We start from the raw sequence: 12,109 nt of genomic DNA on the forward strand, positions 1-12,109 counted from the left end.
GTTTATTGAGAAGTCATTGAAAATAAATGCAGTTTTTCACATATTTAATTGTTATTCAAGTTTACTTCCTGAATCCGAATAGGCTACATAAACTGGGAATAGATAGAGGACAACAACTTCTAGTCCCAGCCATACCCTGCATACAGCACTGTAGCCTCCACATCAGGACAAATGAATGAGGCATGTTTATAGCCTACAGTTAGCAAAACTGCATAAAACATTTTAGCAAAAGGGAAAGCTATTCACATTATGGATGGCGTGTGTCTGTGGGGCGAGGAGCCAACTATGAGCAGACCAAGTGCAGGTGTGGTCACTGAACCTAAGCACAGACGTGGCACGTCTTCAGAACAAAGGACCAAGCTCATTCTGTGACCTATTATGCTTAGACGTAACCTCAACAAAACTGACCACAATAACCAAAACAGGGTGGAAAAAGGGATTTTATAAGACAGCCTTTAAAAAAACACATACATTGTTTTTTTTTTTATATATATTTTTTTTTAAACAGAGTGGAGCTTTGCAGTCTGACAGAATCTCTCCATGTAGTTATTTTTTTTAGGTCTGGCTTTTCTCTCTGCTTTTAAACTTTCTCTCTGTGAAATTCCTCTGACACGGCCACATTTGCTTTATTTGTTAGAAAGTTAAAAGCATCTCTAAAGCATTYGAGATAACGCAGAATCTGACTGCCCTTGAGTGTCTGTAGGAGGGGAGTTAAGCTCAGTCCCATTTAGCATCAAACACTGTACAGAGAACACAGGGTTCTTGGTGTGTAGGGTTGAGAGAGAGAGCAGGGCTGCGATCAGAGCAGTGCTCAGCAGGGAGACATTTGTATGGAATAGGGAGTTACTACCTGAACAGATTTGAATTTTCTGTTGAACTGGGTCTGGAAGGGAGAGGCTGGAAGCAGGAAAAAGGAGGGAGGAGGGAGAGGCTTTAGTGTAGTCTGTGTGTGGCATTGTAATGGGCATCACGCATCATTACAGCACAGCCACTCCTCTGACCCAGAAACCCCTGCTTCAAAGACTCCAGAGGAAATGGACAACAGATAACTAGCTCAAAAAACAAAAACAGCCTGTCTGAGAAAAGTCAAACTGAAGGAACAAAAGTTAAGTCACGTACTTCTATTACTGATAAGACTCAGTAAGGTGAACATATCTTATGAGTTACAATTTGATTGCTTTAAACTGTCATTGGCCTTTACTTGTCCTTCTGCAAAGTGTTTCTGGCAGAAGGAGATGAATGGAGAGTATGGGGATTCAGTAGCAATCTCCTCAGMGTTTACCCGAGACTTATCTGTGATAGCCTGACACTTGTAGACGAGTCGCGCCTGCAGCCGACTGCCTAGCTCTCCCCTCGAGCCAAGGAAGGTATATCCACAGGGCTTCTGGCTCTGCTCTGGGCTGAGCTAGCTAGAGCTGATAACTCTGCCAGATTAAACATGGCAGTGGAGTCGGTAGAGACTGCGGAGGAGGAGAACGTCCTTCTCCCCTCTGTAATTACAGCAGACGGAGGAAGGCGTCCGTCTGTCACATCACACGTCTGTGGGACGTGAGTAGTGGAACAATGAGGGAAGGAACATCCTCAGTCCTCACCATCACTATCAGCACCAGGCCTGGCTGTGTGACACAGTGAAAAGTCAGACTGAATCCTTCTTTAACCTTGTAAAGACCCATGTAGGCTAGCTACTTCAGTAACACATTTGACTGCCATGTGGACTCAAATAAGTAAAGTGGACCAGACAAGTGTCGTTGAAGTGCGTGAGGGTCTGCACATGCATTAGGCATGGGTAAAAGTTGTTATACAGGCCTCAGATTATCCTGGAATAAAGTCAAAGCCTACAATTCCCTTACATATGTCTCCATTATAAAGCCCTCCACTGCAATACCACTGGAGCCCAAGATCTGTACTAGCCCTTCCTGCATATTCTAGGTTATATCCATATAGGGAACTATCAAACAGACTGTTGATGATGGAACAGACCAAATCACAGTCAACAGCAAAGTTCACACAGGTTATGCAACTTACACTACAGGACAGAATGGGAACGTTCTCCCAAACCAAAGCAAATATATTTTGGAGGACAGTGTCCCTCCCTCCCTACCATAGACAGTTGCTATTCCTCTTCATCGGGAGAGGAGATGCTACATAAGACCTTTTGAGGGCTCCACCTCGACAACGCTCATCTAAGCTTCCATGTAAACTACATAAGACCTTTTGAGGGCTCCACCTCGACAACGCTCATACTCAGCCTTCCATGTAAACTACATAAGATGACTTGAGAAGTCAATGTTAAGACCTCTTTTCACCCACTCAGTGGTTAAGTGTCCGCCCTGAGATTAGAAAGTTGGGAGTTCCAGCCCCCACCGAGTCATATAAAGACTGGGACCAAACGCATCTCTCCTTGGCCCTCAGCATTAAGGAGATAGATTGGTGGTTCGGCCCTGTACTAGACTAGTGTCCTGTCCAGGAAGTGTACTGGTATATCAAGCTGCCTCACTACAGAAACAGGAGATAGACTAGTGTCCTGTCCAGGAAGTGTACTGGTATATCAAGCTGCCTCACTACAGAAACAGGAGATAGACTGTGTCCTGTCCAGGAAGTGTACTGGTAATCAAGCTGCCTCACTACAGAAACAGGAGATAGACTAGTGTCCTGTCCAGGAAGTGTACTGGTAATCAAGCTGCCTCACTACAGAAACAGGAGATAGACTAGTGTCCTGTCCAGGAAGTGTACTGGTATATCAAGCTGCCTCACTACAGAAACAGGAGATAGACTAGTGTCCTGTCCAGGAAGTGTACTGTATATCAAGCTGCCTCACTACAGAAACAGGAGATAGACTAGTGTCCTGTCCAGGAAGTGTACTGGTAATCAAGCTGCCTCACTACAGAAACAGGAGATAGACTAGTGTCCTGTCCAGGAGTGTACTGTATATCAAGCTGCCTCACTACAGAAACAGGAGATAGACTAGTGTCCTGTCCAGGAAGTGTACTGGTAATCAAGCTGCCTCACTACAGAAACAGGAGATAGACTAGTGTCCTGTCCAGGAAGTGTACTGGTAATCAAGCTGCCTCACTACAGAACAGGAGATAGACTAGTGTCCTGTCAGGAAGTGTACTGGTACATCAAGCTGCCTCACTACAGAAACAGGAGATAGACTAGTGTCCTGTCCAGGAAGTGTACTGGTAATCAAGCTGCCTCACTACAGAAACAGGAGATAGACTAGTGTCTGTCCAGGAAGTGTACTGTATATCAAGCTGCCTCACTACAGAAACAGGAGATAGACTAGTGTCCTGTCCAGGAAGTGTACTGGTACATCAAGCTGCCTCACTACAGAAACAGGAGATAGACTAGTGTCCTGTCCAGGAAGTGTACTGGTACATCAAGCTGCCTCACTACAGAAACAGGAGATAGACTAGTGTCCTGTCCAGGAAGTGTACTGGTACATCAAGCTGCCTCACTACAGAAACAGGAGATAGACTAGTGTCCTGTCCAGGAAGTGTACTGGTACATCAAGCTGCCTCACTACAGAAACAGGAGATAGACTAGTGTCCTGTCCAGGAAGTGTACTGGTACATCAAGCTGCCTCACTACAGAAACAGGAGATAGACTAGTGTCCTGTCCAGGGTGTACTGGTACATCAAGCTGCTCACTACAGAAACAGGAGTTAGACTAGTGTCCTGTCCAGGAAGTGTACTGGTACATCAAGCTGCCTCACTACAGAAACAGGAGATAGACTAGTGTCCTGTCCAGGAAGTGTACTGGTACTCAAGCTGCCTCACTACAGAAACAGGAGATAGACTAGTGTCCTGTCCGGAAGTGTACTGTATATCAAGCTGCCTCACTACAGAAACAGGAGATAGACTAGTGTCCTGTCCAGGAAGTGTACTGGTACATCAAGCTGCCTCACTACAGAAACAGGAGATAAACTAGTGTCCTGTCCAGGAATGTACTGGTATATCAAGCTGCCTCACTACAGAAACAGGAGATAGACTAGTGTCCTGTCCAGGAAGTGTACTGGTAATCAAGCTGCCTCACTACAGAAACAGGAGATAGACTAGTGTCCTGTCCAGGAAGTGTACTGGTACATCAAGCTGCCTCACTACAGAAACAGGAGATAGACTAGTGTCCTGTCCAGGAAGTGTACTGGTACATCAAGCTGCCTCACTACAGAAACAGGAGATAGACTAGTGTCCTGTCCAGGAAGTGTACTGGTAACATCAAGCTGCCTCAACTAACAGAAACAGAAACAGGAGATAGGCTCCTGCTCCTATGAGCCGTTACGACTCTCAAAAGCCAAGGCTCATGCAAGGCTACTTACTTATTAGGCAATGTAGGTCAGAACTCTGATATTGTTTTAAYAGAACAGAACGGTCTCTTCTTTAGAATCTTTTGTTGATGACATCAATTACCAAGTAGCACATGATTGGAGTGCTCCTCCCTGCCTCATGACTGGATGACTCGGAGTCAGGACACAGCCAGTCACTCACACTGCTGTGCTAATGCATCATTGACATCTGACACACAGCAGCTAAAGACAGTAAAAAACACTCACACTCAGTGTACTGCCACTCATACTAAGATTACTGTCACAATGTTTCAATCAATTAACATGGTACTGGAATGCTTGGCTTAGGGACTTTCCAGAGAAAAGTAAAAGCTGTTTTTGCAGTCCCTAAATGAGTCACCTTCCATACAGAGATGATATCTTCTTCAGAACAGAATGACGCATCAGCACAAGCCCTGTAGTAGAGCGGAAAACAGAGACAATACCGTTTCCCCCTTGTAGCCAAGTGTTCTATTGGCCTAGTCAAAGTTCAGAATAATAGGAAGTGAGGTTAATTTCACAGAATGACGTTCCATAGTGTCAGTGTTTCCTAGGAATCCCAGTTGTGTTTTTCCTCTGWAGAGAAGACAACCCAGAAAAGGCAGACTTACGTCAGCAGAGAGAGCTACAGCTACGTTCCTTCCTCCTTACGCAATCTGGGACCCAGCTCAAACAGAGGAAAGGGGGATACCTAGTCAGTTGTACAACAGAATGCCTTCAACTGAAATGGGTCTTCAGCATTTAACCCAACCCCTCTAAATCAGAGAGAGCATAGAAGAGAAGCATTACTGACAGGGCATGGCACTACCGAAATTCTTAGAGGGCTGGATCTGCTATAGAAGTGTTGAGGGATGCTAGTGACTACAGAATAGTCTCAGAGGGCTGGATCTGTCGAATCTGTTTATAGAAGTGTTGAGGGATGCTAGTGACTACAGAATAGTCTCAGAGGCTGGATCTGCTATAGAAGTGTTGAGGGATGCTAGTGACTACAGAATAGTCTCAGAGGGCTGGATCTGCTATAGAAATGTTGAGGGATGCTAGTGCAAAATCCTAAATCAACCCCTAGTACATCCCTACACTCCTAGTCACTCCTGTAGATCTGAGGGGATTGAATATTGGGAACTGAGATACATGAGGGATCCCCTTAGGTGTAGTACTCATTTCAGAATAGATTAATGCTGACAAATGTCAGAATGTGACAAATCTCCTTGTCAAATCAAACAAAGAACATCCTACCGGACAAATTCATAGCCCTCTTGCTAACAGAGCAGAAGCTTAGATAGCTAAAGCTCTTCTGTCTATGCAGAGACAGGTGAATGGCAAATCTCCCAAAGAGCCCTCGTCCAGGCAGTAGTCTCATCCCAAATGGCACCCCGTTCCCTACATAGTGCACCTCTTTTGATCAGAGCCCTAGGGACCCTGGTCAACGGTAGTGTACTATATAGGGAATAAGGTGACATAGCGACACAAGCAGTGTTCGGTCATGACTAATGAGAACTCCATGGACACGGCTCACAGTGAGCTGGACAAATGCTGTGTAACTGGACAGAACCTTACAGAATGATCCTCCTCTGACTGACATCCATTGCCGTCCCTGCCTTCTAATTGGCTCCCAGGGGAGAGGAGATTCAGGCCTTCACGCTGCCCTTACAGCACACACAGGCATGTATCAAACCTATGTTAAATTAGTCACCCGCTCCCCACTACCTCTGACAGAATACCTAGTCCTGGTCATACCTAGTGCATCTGTTGGGGGAAGTGATCCTAGTCTATGGATTTGTTGGACTGGATGTACAAGGGAAACAAATGTGACAAATGGCAAAATGGGAGAGGATTGGAATGCTTCACAGTGCAAAAAGAGCTCCATGCTGTTAATACATGTTTCAATAATAAATATTTACTCTTTTTTTCGATCTTGTCTCGTCGCTTCAAATCCCAAGGGGCTCAGGAGAGGGAAGGTCGAGTCATTGTTCTCCGAAACATGACCGCAGACCACCTCTTAACCCGGAAGCCAGCTGCACAATTGTTTGGAGGAAACACGTTCAACTGACAACCGAGTCACCTGCAGGAGCCCAGCCCGCCAACAAAGAGTTGCAAGAGCACGATGGGCCAAGTAAAGCCCCCGGGCCAAATCCTCCCTCACCTAGACGACATTGGGCCAATTGTGCGCCGCCCTATGGGCCTCCGGTCACGGACGGTTGTGACACAGCCTGGGAGCTAACCCGGGTCTGTAGTGACGCCACAAGCACTGCATCGCCTTAGCCGCCACCACTCGGCAGGCCTTTTAGTACTTTTTTAAAATGTTCGAAATTAAATAGACTGCTAATATGGGTGATTCTTAATGGGACAATTGATGGGTACAACACATCACTAGTAGTAGTAGTATGGGACAATTGATGGTACAACCACCAAATAGTAGTAATGGGAAATTGATGGGTACAACCACCAAATAGTAATGGGACAATTGATGGTACAACCATCCAACTAGTAGTAATGGGACAATTGATGGTACAACATCAACTAATAGTAATGGGACAATTGATGGTACACATCCACTAATATAGTAGTAGTAGAGGGACAATTGATGGTACAACCATCAACTAGTAGTAATGGGACAATTGATGGTACAACCATCAAACTATAAGTAATGGGACAATTGATGGGTACAACCATCAACTAGTAGTAGTATAGTAGTAGTAGTGAAATTGATGGTACACCATCAAACTAGTAGTAATGGGACAATTGATGGTACAACCATCAACTAGTAGTAATGGGACATTGATGGTACAACCATCAAACTAGTAGTATTGGGACAATTGTGGTACAACCATCAAACTAGTAGTAATGGGACAATGTAGGTACAACCATCCAACTAATAGTAATGGGACAATTGATAGGTCAACCATCAACAACTAGTAGTATAGAGTGGACAATTGATGGTACAACCATCAAACTAGTAGTATGGGACAATTGATGGTAAAACCACCAACTAGTAGTAATGGGACAATTGATGGTACAACCTCAAACTAGTAGTAATGGGACAATTGATGGTACAACCACCAACTAGTAGTAATGGGACAATTGATGGTACAACCATCCAACCTAGTAGTAATGGGACAATTGATGGTACAACATCAAACTAATAGTAATGGGACAATTGTAACACCACAAACTAGTAGTATGGGACAATTGATGGTACAACCATCCAACTAGTAGTAATGGGACAATTGATGGTACAACCATCAAACTAGTAGTAATGGACAATTGATGGTACAACCATCAACTATAGTAATGGGACAATTGATGGTACAACCACAAACTAGTAGTAATGGACAATTGATGGTACAACCATCAACTATAGTAATGGGACAATTGATAGGTAACCATCAAACTAGTAGTAATGGGACAATTGTGGTACAACCACTCAACTAGTAGTAATGGGACAATTGATGGTACAACCATCAAACTAGAGTAATGGGACAATTGATGGTACAACCATCAACTATAGTAATGGACAATTGATGGTACAACCATCAACTATAGTAATGGGACAATTGATGGTAAACCATCCAACTAGTAGTAATGGGACAATTATGATGGTACAACACTCCAAACTAGTAGTAATGGCAATTGATGGTACAACCATCAAACTAGTAGTATGGACAATTGATGGTACAACCATCCAACTAGTAGTAATGGGACAATTGATGGTACAACCACCAAACTAGTAGTAATGGGACAATTGATGGTACAACCATCAACTAGTAGTAATGGACAATTGATGGTACAACCATCAAACTAATAGTAATGGGACAATTGATGGGTACAACCATCAAACTATAGTAATGGGACAATTGATAGTACAACAATCCAGTAGTAGAAGTCTAAAAGAAAAAATAATAAAACTGTGGTGCACATTAATGTTATATCAATTCTTATTGCATCAATTCAGGCAATTTAACACATTATGGATTTCTGTCCTCATCGCCCAGCTCTAATTCATCTTAAGAAAGCTTGGTGAGACAACAACACATCACATTCCCTCTACAAAGTAGTCATCAGCAAATTCAGTGCTAGTAGGAAGACAAGTGCATATTATAATTATTTATTTTTGGGGAGGAGAAAGGAATAGTAGCCCTATTCAACAAAGAATCTATATGGGATCCCCTTTAACATTGCACAGATCAAATAAACATTTGTATAATTATTTTATTTGACCTTTATTTAACTAGGCAAGTCAGTTACGGGACAGCCTAGGAACAGTGGGTTAACTGCCTTGTTCAGGGGCAGAATGACAGATTTTTTTTACCTTGCCAGCTCGGGGATTTGATCTTGCAACCTTTCGGTTACTAGTCCAACGCTCTAACCACTAGGCTACCTGCTGCCCCAGGTAGCCTAGGAAGGGGGTAGCAATTTATACAAATGGTTTAGACCCAATGGGACATTTCTCGTAGCTTACCTGTTCTGGGTGCTCGCTGCCGATGATCTCAGCCACAGTGTTGAAGGAGTCAGCGTCAGGGAAGGTCTGGGCGTTCATGGTGAGTCGGACCACAATCCTCTGGCCTCGCTTAGCCATCCTGGCCATCATCATGGCGTCTTCCACTGTGATACAGGCGGTAGGGATCTTCTGCACTCCCTCCTGGTAGTCCTGCCAGCCTGTGTGAGGACTGCAACACAGATAGACCCATGTTAGAAATTATCAGCAGAAATAGGGCACTGTATTACTTTCGGATTCCCATCATTGACTTATGATGACACACTTTCAAAAAGTCAGTTTAAAACAATATAAAAAGGTGTACTAGAGGAATACAAGTATACGGAATACACAAATAGCTAGAAATGTGGGACAAAAATGACATGCAGTCAGACTAGACAGGAAGAGAGATGGCAACATGCAGTCCCAGCCTTAGTSAAGCATTCAACTAATTGGCATTATAAGGGAAGGAATACATTGGATCATTGTGACCCATCCAGTACCTGTTGATGGAGAAGGGTGTGATGGACCGGATGAGAGTAGCCACAGCTCCTACTTCAGCTGCCTGGGATGCCCCAAAATCCCTGTACTGCACAGTCTCCTCATAGCTGACAAAGGGCTGGTTATACACCACGATCTTCCCAATGGCTTCCTTCTGCCTTTTTTTCAGCTCCTCAAAAGACTCCACCACCAGCACCTCTGCTTCAATGCCTGAACCGAAGAGACCGAAAGCCACAAAAAAAGTGACATGCATGGCGCAACGGTCTACGGTACTGCATTTCAGTGCTTGAGGCGTCACTACAGACACCCTGGTTTGAATCCAGGCTGTATCACAACCAGCCATGATTGGGAGTCCCATAGGGCAGCGCACAACTGGGCCAGCGTCATTCGGGTTTGGCCAGGGGTAGGCCGTCATTGTAAATAAGAATTTGTTCTTAACTGACTTCCCTGGTTAGATAAAGGTTATGTAAAAATACATCAGCGCACCAGTCGAAGATTCATCTAAATATCTACACCTTGGCTTGAGTTGGGGCCTTGCAAATAGTGGCAACACTATCAGCATTGTCTAGGCTTGAGTGATAGAACTCATCGCTACAGAACACAGGGGCAGTTCCACGATAACGGAATTACGCTGAGACTCCAAAACCATTGATTTAAACATTTAACAAACCATACAACTCTATGCACAATGACTACAATGAACAATTCACACAGTAAAAAAAACAAAAAATAACACTTACTGGAAAACAGATGCAAAGTTTGGTAAATGAATTACAGTAAAAATATCCCTCAGTTTTATTCCGTTACCAAACTTTGTATCTGCACAGTTCTTCCTGTAACTGTATTTTTGTAAAATGTTCAGTGGAAATTGCTCAAAGTAGTCCTTGTGTATAGAGTTCTATGGTTTGTTAAACTTTGAAATCAATGTTTTTTATTTGGTATACATTTTTAAGTGAAAAATATRGAGCGTAATTTCATTCCCGTGGAATTGCCCATAGGCCTACCTCCTTGGGGTGTAGCCACACTGCTGCCCAGTCCAAGGATGGCCATGGTGTGGTTCCGGGGCTGTAGCATCATGGCGCTCTCCTCTCCCCTGACCCAGTGTGGAATCTTCACTGGTTCTAGATGTACGTTCTCCAGCCCATCCTGTTTCAGGGCACTGAACATGTACTTGATAGCCAGGTCCAGGTTCTTAGAGCCACTGACACGGTTCCCTATTGTATCTGTGAAGTCTGCCAGTCTCTCATAGGAGCGGTTCTGGGCTTTGCCATACACAGCCAAGTCTATGATGCTCTTGGCTACCTTTGCATAGCTGGCAATTTCTTTAGCGGTCTCTAGAAATGGCTTTCCACCAGTACTGTGTGGCAAACAACTACAATGGAAAAATGTGGCCAAAAGAGTCAGTGAGAAAAGGCCACATTGTTTTATCTTCCGGCCCTGCATCTGGAGGCAGACAAGAACATATTATGGTTATTTACAAATACTTTCCTCGTGACAACAGGCTATTTACGCTAATGCAGACTACACTACATTTCCCTAATTTGCTTAAAATATGACAGCACGCTACACGTGCCAGTGTTTACTTCATTAATGGGAACAGAGACGTATTGAGGTATAGCAGCGACTAGTATGGGCGGACTGGAGCTCCGACGCAACTCATAAAAAAAAAAAAGAACTACAGATTTCAGAGACATTGTTCCGTGTAATTGCAGGCTATTCTTTGGGTGCTCAAATCATTATTTTTTTTAAATTAAAACAAATGTGACGTCGGTCCATACCAGTCATAGAGTTAAGTCGGCTAATTGACGCAGTGAAATGCATAGCAAAACAAGGACGCAAACCACAAGCATCTGTATAGCTAACGTTATGTCATTCGTTGTGATTCCTAACTAGCGAAATATGAAAGATTAGGACACGATAAAAAAACACGATTGCACGATTGCTGACACGAATTGCTGACCGCCTTGACAGATGGAATAATTCACAATATATGTTATTCCTTCTAGCTATTTATCAATTTCAAATAACTTCCGTGATATTTGAATGACTACGGCAGCTCAGTAGGGACAGACATGCGTTTTCACTTTCGTTAACAATTCCATTTTGCTTTGTTTTTGTTTCTTTACCAAATTGTGATAAAAATATATATTTAAAAAAATGTAGTCTGCTCTAATTATTACCCTTGACGTTTACTGCGGACATTTTGCTTTTCTTTCTGCATGACTTGGCATGAGCAAACATTTAGCTCACAGCACCTGTTTGTTTAGTGTTTTGATCAGAGATCGCAAACTAACAAAAGCTGTTTATATTTTTAACATTTTATTTCAGCTTGCACATGAAATCTGAGATACCACATGTGGTATTTGTGCTGCAAGTTATATTCTTACATTTATTACTTTGTAACAGTGTCAACATTCCAAAGAACACAGACACAATATGTTGGAGCCTTATCAGAAATACAACCATTTCAGAGAGAAGAAACCACATTTGATTACTATTTAATATTAAGCCACATTGTTTATTCAGTAGTGTCTCCCATCATAACATACAACACTGCTTTTGTAACACTAAGTTGCCATCAGTATCCTGTGCTTATATTCGTGACTACTACTTCATGCCACTTAGAAAACATCCTTTGTCTCAACAGTAAAAAAAAAAAAAAAAAAAAACGTTCAGAATGGTAGGCACTTCAAAGGCTTAAAACATTTGTGAATATACATCAATATACTTGAACTAACATATTATTTCTAATATGTAATATATATAAATTAATATATAAATTATAGTACAGACATTATACAGATGCACCA

The 12,109-nt window shown here is 43.0% G+C and overlaps 1 protein-coding gene across 1 annotated transcript in view; it reads right to left on the bottom strand.

Annotated features, from left to right (window-relative positions):
- The window catches only part of LOC112077800 (carboxypeptidase Q), a 32,841-nt gene extending 21,498 nt beyond the window's left edge, over positions 1–11,343 (bottom strand). The window contains 4 exon segments of the mRNA XM_024144236.2: positions 8,784–8,991; positions 9,302–9,509; positions 10,304–10,742; positions 10,883–11,343. Coding sequence (XP_024000004.2) covers positions 8,784–8,991; positions 9,302–9,509; positions 10,304–10,742; positions 10,883–10,993 — 966 coding nt within the window. The 5' untranslated portion in view covers positions 10,994–11,343.
- Between the last annotated feature and the right edge of the window lie 766 nt (positions 11,344–12,109).

This window comes from Salvelinus sp. IW2-2015, unplaced genomic scaffold, assembly GCF_002910315.2.
Source record: "Salvelinus sp. IW2-2015 unplaced genomic scaffold, ASM291031v2 Un_scaffold4924, whole genome shotgun sequence".
Taxonomy (NCBI): domain Eukaryota; kingdom Metazoa; phylum Chordata; class Actinopteri; order Salmoniformes; family Salmonidae; genus Salvelinus; species Salvelinus sp. IW2-2015.